At 35.2% G+C, this 13,643-nt stretch overlaps 1 protein-coding gene across 3 annotated transcripts in view; it reads right to left on the bottom strand.

Annotated features, from left to right (window-relative positions):
• The window catches only part of LOC129254683 (voltage-gated hydrogen channel 1-like), a 28,638-nt gene that overhangs the window by 4,750 nt on the left and 10,245 nt on the right, over positions 1-13,643 (bottom strand). For 2 of the 3 annotated variants that reach the window (XM_064111358.1, XM_054893191.2), the window contains 4 exons: positions 8,564-8,853; positions 3,238-3,405; positions 2,115-2,244; positions 698-865 (listed from right to left, as the gene is read on the bottom strand). In XM_064111358.1, coding sequence (XP_063967428.1) covers positions 698-865; positions 2,115-2,244; positions 3,238-3,405; positions 8,564-8,830 — 733 coding nt within the window. In that variant the 5' untranslated portion in view covers positions 8,831-8,853. Of the gene's footprint in view, positions 1-697; positions 866-2,114; positions 2,245-3,237; positions 3,406-8,563; positions 8,854-11,361; positions 11,848-13,643 lie in introns of those variants that run through there. The other variant, XM_064111353.1, reaches the window with a different exon arrangement.

Here is a 13,643-nt window from a genome sequence, read left to right as displayed (position 1 = left end):
AAGAAGATTGAGGAATAAGATGATAAGTAAGTAAAGGGAAATGCATATGACAAAGAAGATAAAGAAGGAATTGAGGAAAGAGAAGGAAAAGAAGGAAAAGGTAGAGAATGAAGGGGAGGGGGAGGGAGAGAAGAAGAAAAATCAGGAACAAAAGTAAAATCTTGAACAAATAGTTGAAGAAGGCTACTAATGCTATCATATTTCAGTTGTAGAATTATGCAGTTTATACTTTCAGATGACATATTTTTGGGTGTTTCAGGCATTCTGTATTCAACATGTACTACAAAATTGTCTAAATTATTATTATTATTATTTTTTTTTTTTTTTGGGGGGGGGAATTTCCTTCTCTGTACACCAGGGGAGGATTTGATAGGTTGATTTGTCAGTGATCTTCACTGTGGACTGTTATAAGCTAATGAATTCCTTGCATCCAATGGATGAGAGTAAATTTGTCAATGAAAATCACTGACAAGCTTCATGAAACACTTCCCAATAAACCCCCAAAGTCAACTTTTTATAGTTCTCATTTCTTCATCGAAAAGCAAAACCAAAACCATTACGGACCAAATAGAGCCATTTACGGTATCAGTACTCAAGAACAATTTGAAGTAAATATCATTATTCAATATTTCATCTTTCTTGACATTTGATGTTCACTGCCAATAAAAATCTGCGATACAAACCAAACGTGTCTCACCTATTTGGATGCCATGTTTATTAAGGGTATTTCTCAAGACTTCAATCTCTTTTTCCTGTGCAGCACAGTACTTTCTAAACTTTTCCAGCTCGTGTTCCACCTCCAATCTTAAATGTTTCTGTGTCTCTATCTTCTTCTTAGCTTGTGTTTCTACTGAAAGGATGACTCCTGCACATAGTGAACAACAATAATAACAATTATTGGTGAAAGGGGTGGCGCCAGGGTATTTTGATAAGGGGGGGGGGGAGTTGATATCATTTTGTTTCTCTCAAATGAATCACAGGGGTAGCAACAGATCCCAGACCTTTCTTTTTATCTTCTCCATACATTTTTTTCTCCTCCTTTTCCTATTCTCGCTACTTGAAAAATCACAAGGGAGGGTGCAGTCACCCCTTGTTGCCCCCCTCCCCCTCCCTTGAGTGCCCCCTGATTGATGATGACAAGTAATAGCAAGAAGATTTCTCAACTGCATGCAGTCTCAATTCATGCCTCCACTATTGCCAGGCTGAGTGGGGTGCAAGTCAGATGAAGAGATAAGATGGATATTTACAATTGATTTTCACTTTTTTATCGTGGTTTTTAATAGACTCCTAGTTATAACTGTGAACAATTGATTCTATCATTCATGTTACAGGGCCTAAAATAGAGTTCAAACTAAACAATTTTTCAAATGTATTCATAATCTCATCAGACTACATTGTGGAGAAATTGAGATTTCTGAATGGGGACAGATTCCTTTTTACTTCAGTTATTTCCAATTAATTTTTTTTCCATCAAAAAAAGCAAATAGCAAGTTTTCGACACTATGTCGAAGGCTATATTTCAAAAACATTTTTTTGAGAATTAATAACTCCTGTCTAATTTCTCATGATGAAAACATGTCAACATTATCTAGTTTGATATAAAATATTGAAGTTGCTTCGGCATGTTGCAAACCAAACACATATCTCCTCTTCTAGTCTTGTAACAATCAAATACATCCTTTTTCAATGGGCTACGGGCCTGCCCATCGAACACTGTAAAGGCCCTAGTCCATGGCTATGGTTCATTAAAAAAAAAAAGTGGAAATGAATTGTTTGTGTTTACTACCCCAATTAAAAGAGGTTGTTGACACCATCAATTCACTGAGGCTGGTTTAGCAAACAATCACTCTTGGAGTAATTCAATATGGTTTGAGAAAACATTTCATATTCAGACCATATTCCATGTGGAGGCATCTCAAAATTGCTTTTATATTTTTTAATGAAATCATGAAAGGAAAATGCATCCTTTTTTTTCAACATTGCTATCAAAATTGAATCCTTTGGTTTGTAAACAGCTGATCTAATGTACGTTTCACTCTCCAAAAAATAAGGAAAGCAAGTCTTTTTTTTTTAATGACTAAAACTGTCAATACAATTTTATTCAGTAACTTTACCATTGACTACTCGGACTATCCTCCAAAGTCGAAGCAGAACAAGAAGTTGTAATACTGCAAACTGCTCTTCAAAGATTAGAGATACAATATCCAGTACAAATGATATCACAATGATGATTCCATCAAATACCTGGAAATGTACAGAAAGAAAAATAATGGATGTGATAAAGGAGAAGCAGTCAAACAGAGCTTGGAAATGAACATATTACAAATTTGAAAGACATTGTTATACTGATATTTCCATTAATATTAAAGTACTTGATGAATATTTTCAGATTTAGATATACACACTTGGCACCCCCTATTTCTCTCTCTCTCTCTCTTTCTCTCTGACCACTTTTTCCATTATTTTTCTTAACTCACCATGACCTCCAATCCTAAGTTCTTTGTCTCCATAATTCTTATTCTTTTTTGCTGATGATTTTTACACAGCATCACATTAATGGACCCAACAATTCACATAATTCTTTGATGGATGTTTGCACAAAAGGATGGGTTACGTGATAAGTGATACTTGGTTTGAAAAGAAACTTTATTAGAAGTCAAGTTTTCCTTGAAAAAAAGAATCTCTCGAGCATCTTTCCATTACTAATCCTCACAGTTTTTCATAGACTAAATAATGGGGATGCAGGAAAGACGCATAGTACATTTACATTGGCTAGAAAGGTAGAAAATTCAAAATCCTCAACTGGATAGTGAATTAATCTGGATCCTATTTGTATTCCTTATTTCTTTTTGTCTGTGCTGATGATCATAGCGAAAAAATTTACTGTTGCAGGATGAATGAAAGACACAGCTCTGTCTTTTGGTAAGGTGCTTTCAATCCTTTGGTCCGATTTCTGAAGTTTGCTTTAACTTTGTTGGCCATGGTCTAACTTTGTGTTATGGAAAGCCAAAACTTTCAAAATGTCATTAACATCAAATCTATACTTGGCTCTTTGTTCATCTTTTAATGATGAAGAAAACTCTTTCAGTAATTCCAAGTTAGTTATAAATGATTTAAGTGTCAAATGAGATGACAATTTAACTTGTACTGTACCTGTCACAATTGACCCTCTATAGTTAAACCACAACTTTAGACCAGAGTTCAAATTAAAACAGAGTTCTGAATACAGGCCTTTACCTCTAGTTTACTCCTGAAAAACTCCATCCAAAAGACCGGTATCTTGATCATAAGTTCAATCATGAAGATAGATAGTATACCAAGGCTCATGTAGTGAAGAACATTGGCAGCAGTCACTTCTTTCTCTTCCTTTTCAGATTCTGTTGCATTACACTTCCCACCCTCTTCCTGCTCAAAACAAAAGAATATTGATGGAATTTAATTTGCAGTTTATTTGCATTTTCCAAGATTCAAGACTTGAGAGTAGTTATTACAATGTTCAATCAAACAAATGACATCCAAATACATTTATATAATAATAAGCCACAAATGGCAGTTTAGTGAGCCAAGAGAAATGCAGACCATATGAAAAGGGGCCACCACTTTGAAAATATATATGCAATTATCCAAGAAAATATTGATGAACTTCTAGATGAAAGAGGTGTAACTAACCACACTAAGAACTCAAATGCAACTAAAAAATACAAGAACAAAACCAAATATAACATAAATACTTAGTCAATGGACAAAACAAATATAAAAATCCATTATCACATGAATTGGATTTTCACTCAAAACCTGAAAACATATCATTAGTGAGATTTAGAATATGGTTTGATTGTCAGCAAGATACAAAATCTTTATTTTAATTTTAAGGTATTTTATTAATTGCTTTATAGCCTTAGGTCATTATAACTCATTAACATGCTATCTTCTTTGTCATTAATCTATTTTCTTTATTCATTCATTCATTGATTCAATGCCACAAGGCTGTTTAACCTCGTATTGAAGGATGAATAGTTGCTTTATTATAGCCAATAGGGTCCATTTTAAAATTCTATGTCCATCTTTTTCATGAAAGTGTGCCCCCCCCCCCCCTGTTTAGATTTTCAATATGAAAGCTTTACATTTCAGTGTAGCGCAGTGTACAGTATGTAGATCGGATATAAAGAAACACAAAGTGGCAATGAAATTGTATGTCTGAAAATTGATTTGACACACCATCAAATAACAATTAAAAGCTTTGTGCATTGCAATATTTAGCATTTGGAGGGGAAAATTATTAGGATTGCTTATATTGTGCTAGTACTTCATCATTATTGCACCTAAATATCATTTTATATGTTCAAGGCAAAGGTACAAGAGTACAAACAAGAAAATAACATAAGGTCATTTCATATCCACGAACAATATCTAGTATACAAACCAGAGTGAAAGCAATCTATGAAAGAAAATTTGCAAATTAGCTTCATGTATGTACATGTACATGTACCTTTCAAAATTACAAGATATTAAAATGTCAGGCAAGATGACTGTACATCTGATAGGAATTCAAGGGTTTTGTTACTGACAGAGGGTATCAATAGAAAGTTTCCAATTAAAAAAATGTATATTAGTCCATTGTAAAATTTATAACATGGAGATAATTTTTTCACACAAATTCTATCAGATGGCAGTATGATTACTGGCAGAATATTACCCTTGAAAGAGCACTGTCCACTTTGGTAAAACTTGCAGAAATTTTTTTGTATGTGCAAAAATGCTGATATTCACGCTGAGACAAACTCACCATGCTATATATTTCTCATAAGTTTATGCATTTTTAGTCCATGAAAATAAAGCTAATCAATTGCATTTTATTCTAACAACTTTGCTACAAAAAAATATAATCCTTGGTAAACATTACTTTAAGAGTGTTTGGGCCAGCTGGATATCAGGGCATAAAACGAAGGGGTTTACATTAATATCATACTTGTTTCTCCACACTTTCCTACAGTTTCCTAACTTCAAGGAATATAAAAGAAAAAAATTAAGTCTATTTCATAAGGCTCATGGTTAAATGTTTATTGTAATTATCTTGGTGTGTGGGGGCAGTGGCAGTTAGGCAGTGTCTGGTAAAGAGAAAAGCTAGAAAAAAAAGATATCTTCAAATCAATTTTTTTATCCAAAGTTGCAAAAGTATTCATGAATTTTGAAAAGTAGCCTATTTGGTACTTACTCACTTTTGTCAACAGCCATAAGGAGACTTGTGGCAAAAAATTAATTTGGAAAAATCTATAAAAACATTTAATTTCATAGGATTTTTAAAAAGAGTAAATTTTGTTTATACCATACACACTGTACAAATGAGAACTACATGTATAAATATATCTGGATCAAACAGTATTTCTCTTTCATAACACCTCGCTTGTAAACCTGCATGTAACACAGATATTAAATTTCTCCCTTTTCCCCAATCTTTTCAATCACCACCATGAGCAAAATCATGTCAAATAAAACCAAATGCTTTCTATAAATTCTAAATCATAATTTGTTTGAAAAAGCATAACAATCAGAAAACCAAAATCCAAATGCTCTAGCTGTGCCCCTCTGCTGTGCTTTGCTATACTGCTATTATGAAGCAATCATTGCAATATACTTACATAAACTGGACAACACTTTTGTGTTTGGTATGCCTGCAATATATTTATTTGACATTAATATTAATAATAGATTCAAAATAAAATGATAACTGATGAAATTAAAAAGTTTTTTTAAACTTACATATTAACTGAATGCTAAATGCAAACCATCAACATGTAAAATGAATAGGAAATTTACCATAAATCAGTAAAAGAACACATTTCTGGTATCAAATTATTTGTGCTTTATAGATCCCCGGTATAGATCACCCTGTTTGTCCCCCTCCCACCCCCTCCCCCCATTAAGAGGTAATATGAGTGGTTAATGAATTCTTAGAACGAAACGGGTGTACCTGGCAAGAAACTTGAACCCTTTTCAGACTGCAGGAATTCGGTTTCAAACTGCAATTTACCAAACAGGACATTTGCTGTTACAATGATTTCTCCTTCGCCAAATTTCTCTTTAGATATACATGTAAAGTGAAGGTACATGGAAGAGTTGTTTTGCGTTCTTCGTTTAGAATCGTCTGAGGATAGGATTAAGTTTGGGTTTTATAATTGGCTTAATGTGTGAATTCTCAGTAAGAGCAATTGTCGCTGGAGAAAATGTCACCGAACCAGGCTATCACATCAAATAGTATGGTACTATCTGGATCTCAAAAAAAGCAGGGTACACCGGCCAATTGTGATGCTAGCTAGAGCTCTGAAATCAAACCGGCGTAGGAAAAAGCGTGCCGTGTGGGTCATATAAACAGCACCTGAATGTCAAAACAATGCTAAATAATATTATTCAAGATTTCATTTTCCGGAATTGTTGAACGTACTGCCCCGAATTCCTTTAGTTGCACTAACTTAGGAACATGTATCACAGTCTAATTTGTTTCTTCCTTAATTTTCTATTTGTTGCATTATGATTACTATTTCCGATAATTTTTGTTTCATCTTTGTTAAAGGTCAAGTCCACCTCAGAAAAATCAAACAAGCACAATGCTGAAAATTTCATCAAAATCGGATTTAAAATAAGAAAGTTATGACATTTCAAAGTTTCGCTTATTTTTAACAAAATAGTTATATGAATGAGCCAGTTACATCCAAATGAGAGAGTCGATGATGTCACTCACTCACTATTTCTTTTGTTTTTTATTGTTTGAATTATACAATATATTAATTTTTACGAATTTGACGATTAGGACCTCCTTGCCTGAAGCACAAAATGTTAAAATAATGGAATTTCACGTGTGTTCAGGGAGGAATGAAACTTCATTTCACATGACAATGACGAGAAAATAAAAATATTTCATATTTCATATAATAAAATACAAAAGAAATAGTGAGTGAGTGATGTCATCAGTTCCCTCATTTGCATAATGACCGAGATGTGCATATAACTGTTTTGTGAAATGAAGCGAAACTTTAAAATGCCATAACTTTCTTATTTTACATCCGATTCTGATAAAATTTTCAGTGTTATGCTTGTTGAATTTTTCTCTTTTTATTCAAATCAAGTTTTTGTTGGGGTGGACTTGTCCTTTAAATACCCAACCTACTTTGTTCCTGTCTCCCTCTGTTCCTCTTATTTTATTCTCTTTTGTTCTAACATGTTCTCACTAGGCCCTGAGGCTTTCTTCTCATATGCTGGGTATTTCAATTAATTTCATATGTATTATTTTGTAGAACAATTTCATCCTTATATTTGCCTATTTTATTTCAAGTTGTATATACCTGGATCTGGATGTATACGATGCAGGGCCCTCCTGGGCATAAACGCATCGGGTACTTGACCTGGATTTTGCCGGGACCGGCAGGTGCAATACACCATGTGAACACCCTACTCTTTGACGAATAGTGCAATGGTTTTAACGTGCATAGGTTGTACCTCTCCTATACACGGGACCAACATTTGCGTCCTTTCCGATGGACAGAGTGTTTCCCAACTGCATTCACACCTGCACTGAATACAGTGGTGAGGCACGCTAACACACAACGCTATAGCACCAGACTTTTTTTGTTAGACACGTTTTGGCATGAGCGGGACTTGAACCCCTCACGTTGAGATCTACGATCTCATCTGAAACATGCGCTCTAACCGACTGCCTCGCTGCAAACTGAATGTAATTCAGCCTTTTGGCTGCTACTTTCAGTGAATATTTGAAATAAACCATTCAATTCAACGTTTCTTCTTGATCTCGCCATCTGTTTTTCTCTGTATGTTTTTAGTCAATAAGCACATACGCCTCGGTAAAGTCATCAATATTCATAATAGTCTGGGGTTAAGGCCACACAGTGAATCCCATTAAATTTCTTGACCCCTGCTAACCAAATAGTGTGGAGGTATTCCAGAGAAATAGTATAAAGATATATATTAAAAAGATAATATAACGGGTTAGGGATATTCTCGGCTTAAGCATAGATGAGGGTTAAGAAACTGAAAAGCATATTGCAATCAATTCCAAGTCAATTTTATATCTGAAATCATTCTAATAAAGCATAAATCTTGAAATTGATATTGAATTTGTAGGCTGTTGGGTGGTGTTTCATAAAACTGTTATATAATACACGACTTTACACAAAAATGGTGATAATTTCTTGGATGTTATATAAGATTATAATAATTTTTATACACATCAGCTTATGTTGAAATCTGAGATTCATACATAAAAACAAGCAAATCCAAATGCAAAAATATTTTGCAAATTTTTATTAGGTTTAATATCTCAGAAATTATCACCACTCATGTAAAGGCATGCTTAACTTGCAACAAATCTGATTTGCTGGTTAAAATCAATCTTGTATTTGTAAATTGTCTCTTGAAATTTGCAATTGATTATTAAAACACCTGGAATACCTCTACAGAGTCACTAGAGCATTTAATACCTTTTTTTTTCTACAAATAACACTTTCCATGATTCTATAATAAATAATATTTCAGCGAAAAATATACTTACACTCAACACCTGAAAATCAATAACCAGCTCAGCGATTACTAAGATGCAGTCGATGACGACGAGGACTAGGATTGCGATGTGAAATCTCTGTGTCTCCATGAAGTCATGGATCTTCTCTCGCAATGAGAGAGGTTCCGTCCTGGCAAGGTGACCATCATGAGAGTCACTGACCACTGAATCACTGCTGTCATCTTTGACGATAACCCTTGGCTGACTGTTGGCTTCTGAAGGGTTTGTTGTATCGCTCAGACGGCGAAAACTAAACATCTCGGCATCTGGGGTTGCCTCACCTGAAATATAAAAAAGAAATATGTATTAATGAAAGCACACTTATACATTACAAAATACAGACCCCTTTACTTCATAAATGTGACACCTGGGGGGTGTTTCACAAAAAATTTAAGTATGACTTCACACTTAAATGTCTAGACTCTAGTTGCGAGCGTTATAAAAGCATTATACTGCATTGGTCAGATCATGCTAAGAGGACACATACTACTGTGCATTGATCAATAAGATTGCGCGTTGCATATCATATACATGTACGCGCCGGCATTTAAGTGCGACTCTTTAAGAGTCATAATTTTTAAAAAAGCTAATACCAGAATGAAAATGCTGCCTGTAAAAAAGTGAAAGGGGAAAAGGGGTGTCAGAAGTGGGGTCATAATATGACTTCCCCTAAAATGCTCAAAAGAGCCAGGAAATCCTGATTCACTGCAATGTTGCAGATAATAAAAAAAATAATTGTTTTATATGCCTGATGCACAAGTATGTGTATTTGTACAAGTATGTGTATTTATACAAGTATATGTGTACAAGTATGTACAAGTACAAGTATGTGAATGTATTTGTCTAAAAAAAAGTACCAGCTCATTAATATCAAAACATTGTCTGAATGATCACATGAATCACAAATGTTAAAGTAACATTAATATTGTATCATCCATTGATTCTTTATGAGTGGATGTCGAGGATTGCCAGGTGCACTTACAAACTAAAATATACTGTGTAAAGGTCGATCTCAAAGCATTACTTGTGCCCAGAATGTGCTAAATGCATCTTATTCTATCTCTGCAGAGTCACCCACAGTGAAACCCAGGTGAGGTCATGGGTACCAGCAGAAACAAGGAGGACATGTGCACAATTATTATTTTTTTTGAAGGATCATTACAAACACTCATCAAATCATAAATGAATGAAGAAAAAATGAATTAACACACATTTGCAAATAGTTTTTAAACTTTGAGGTTGTTTTACCGACTAAAATAAAACAATGGAAAGGCTCAGAATTTCAAAGGTAACCACTGTCCACTGATAAGTGTTTTCATTTCCTGATTTTACTTTTAAAATTCAAAGTCTGAAAAACAAACATCACATCATATCATTGACAAACAATTGGGTGTATGATTTCACCAAATAGGTTCATACATGTATATGAAGACATACACATGTCTGTATTTCCAATGTACTGTAACTAAAAACTAAAAAATTAAACTAAAAAAAAATCACCATTGATATAATCTCACCTTGAAATAAAAAAAAACTTCATTACAATCAATATATTTGAGACTTCTTCTGTTCACAGAAGTCCAAGAAAAGAAGAAATAGTGTTCGGTCTGTTAAGGCATTATCTGGTATTTCAAGGAACTTTGTTAGTAAACATACATTAAAAAAACAGGGGAAATAATATTGCCCATTATAGTAATACTATTTACTTGTACATGCACAGGTAGGGCCTGTTACAGGTACCCTGTTAAAGTCCAATTTGATCATTAATTCATAAGGATATGACCCTGTTCTCACTGATGAACTTAGTACAATCCATTTCTTATTATAGAATGTCAACTCCTAACACACTTATTCCTCAGTCACACATCAAAAGTAAAACACAAACTCCAGTCTGACTACAGTGACTGCAGCATCTTGAAGTGCAAAGAGAGTTGAACTACAAGTACCAAAGTATGGCCCTTAGCAATGAGAACAGGGTCTAAATGGGAGGGTTCTGTTACGGGATCTATTTACAAGTCTCCTGTGTTTGTACTTCGACTACTGCAGGTAAGACATCTAAACAAACTTTGAACTCATAACGCATTCTGCATTCATAATACGGAAATGGTACACATACCTACATGTACATGTACATGTAGTCGATTGAGGGCTTAGGATAAAACCAAAAGGTCCGCCAAAGGCAAGTTTTTACATAATTTGAGCCAAAAAAGGAAAGCCCTTTTCCAAATACCAGCTAAATCTTGACAATGACATGTCACAAAGTGATGTACCCACACTGTAGGCTCTATCTGCAAAAAGTATACACCCCCCCAAAAAAACACAATGCAACACCAAAATGATATATCCAAAACAATAATAATAATAATAATAATAATATAGGGTATTTATATTGCGCACATATCCACCTTGTTAGGTGCTCAAGGCGCTCCTATATTACCCGGCTAAGCTAGGCGTTCATAGCGCACACAGCTTTTTAAGGAATTACTTCCTACCGGTACCCATTTACCTCACCTGGGTTGAGTGCAGCACATTGTGGATCAGTTTCTTGCCGAAGGAAATTACGCCATGGCTGGGATTCGAACCCACGACCCTCTGTTTCAAAGTCTGAAGACTAATCCACTGGGCCACAACGCTCCACGTCTTTTAGCTTTTAGTACCCTAAAAATAATTGTTTCTTTCTACATTCTCCCTCTCTGATAGTACTTGAGTACATACTTCAGAATTGGCCGATATCAATTTCAAAAGGAACAGTATCAACATTGTAAAGGTCGTGATTGAATTCCTCTTACCAATCCTTGGGAGAATACAAAACAGCAGTTGAAGATCTTCTTCTCAAACTTTCAGAATATCATAACAAAAATATTGGCCTATATAAGGTTAATTCCAAACTTCCTCTGGGTTGGCCATCAAAATCAATATCGCAAGGTGCGTTTTCGAGTCAGCTCACCAAAGTTTGGCCAAAAAAAAAGCCCACAGAAGTTGAAGATCGACCTGAATATCTTATTTTGTCCAACAATGATAATTCCAAACACCTACATTGACAGAAGACAAACTGATCCAATTCTCTTCAACTTAACCATTGAAGTCAAAGACCTGTATAAGTACTATCCAATGTTTTTCTACTGGTACAGATTCTGCACGTTTAATACATACATGTAAATAATTTGTCTGAGTCTTTTTATAGGTTCATTTAATCTGATGACCTCATACTGTCGCTCTACGGCTACAAGTAGGTGGGGTAGGTTGAGCCCCCTGAACAGTGCACTACATTGAATGACTAACTACATGTACATATAATATACAGCTAGCTCACTGATGGAGGTTCCCAGGAACTTGTCTAGAACCCCATTCTCACTGCAGTATTTGATGGTGCTAAATAATGGTCCACGGGACAAGCGAGCCAAATTCTCACATTTCTCACTACGTTGAGTTATGATTTTGTGTAATACATGTATGACCTCTATCTTTCGGTTTCAGAGGTCAATCCATTTTCAATGAGAGGGGAGGGGGGGGGGGGCTGAAGCCTGAAGGTGGGGACCACACTAACAAGATTAACTCTAATATATTTTGAACATTGTACTTTCTAGATCGCACTAGACTGCACTAGATCGTAGTTAATGGTCAAAAGGCCAAAATGGATGGCCAATGTACACCAAACTGACAGAAAAGGACTGTTTCCATCGCATAGAAAGCACATGGAAGCTGGTACTATCAATGTAATATGAATGGCATCTAGGGTACGTGTTCTAGTCATATGACCACTTAACATCATGTATTCAATCACTATGCCATAGACACAAATCACTTTAATCAGTTTGCAAATATAGGGGCACACTGCCTGGGTATTTACTTGGCAATCTACATGTACAGTACTGTCAACAGAAGCCTACAGAAGATAACATAAAGTTCTGCTCAGAATACAAGTTATTTCAGACTTATTTTTATAAAACAAGAATTGACTAATAGAAAATCACTAGTAGTATTAGAAATAGGGGCAATAAGATTAACAATAAGGGTGATTAGGGTGCATAATCTTTGTTTTCATGATGATCTTATCCTTAAGAGTGGACAAAAACATTTTGGTGGAAAATGACAACGTGCATACGTGAGTGAAGACCTTTTTTTGCTTGTCATTTTTTTTCTGAACAAAAATCCCTCCCTTTGAAAATCCTGGATCTGTCACTGAGTGTGAGATCAGTTACAACTCCCAAGAATGTTATATAATCTGATTGGTCCGAATCAGATCACATGATATTCAGCGAATTGTACTATTGCATCCAAAATGCACTATCCTACACTCTGACGTCATACCAAATGCACTATCCTGCACTCTAACGTCAGAGTGCAGGGTAGTGCGAGTTCTGGAATTATCGACATGTAGAATCATCTAGAATTTAGATCAAATATAGCATTCAGGGCAACTCAGTAAAAACATGGATGAGAGGGGGGTGGGGGTGTATAAAACAAACAATACACCCATTCTTGTGCATAGAGGACCTAAATAATGAACTCTGTGCTCAACTCGCCAAATGGATATACCGCACTCGGTCCTAGTCTGCTATGCAGACTCTGAATGGCTCGTGAAGTGGGATCTACAGCTGGTTTGCGAAGCAAACCAGCCTGAAAGGGCGAGCGAAGCGAGCCATTTCCACATCTGCAGCTCCAGTAGACCTAGTCTGCTATGCAGACTCCTTGAATCAGCTGTGATACACACACTGCAGATGTGGGTCTACAGCAGTATATCCAATGGCTCTTCTCGCACATCATTCATTATTTGGCCCTGCATCCACACACATGTACATGCATTATTTGTATAATACCCATACAAACACATATTCCTATGATGAAATTGACATAGGCCTATAGTTGTTTTATGGGGGAGGGCTATAAGATAATAATAAAACCAACCCAAATATTCAGCATTCGATACATCAGCATTTCAAAAGTTAATGAAAATTTATCAAAATGATGTACATACTTCACTTTTATCTTTTAACCTGATAACTGTATACAGGACACAGTCATAATTATATGATGCTGGTACTTTTATGCACGACCAACTGATAGCAAA

The sequence above is a fragment of the Lytechinus pictus genome, chromosome 2, assembly GCF_037042905.1.
Source record: "Lytechinus pictus isolate F3 Inbred chromosome 2, Lp3.0, whole genome shotgun sequence".
In the NCBI taxonomy this organism is placed as follows: domain Eukaryota; kingdom Metazoa; phylum Echinodermata; class Echinoidea; order Temnopleuroida; family Toxopneustidae; genus Lytechinus; species Lytechinus pictus.
Note: the sequence above shows the minus strand (reverse complement) of the source record. Positions and strands in the feature narration are given on the sequence as shown.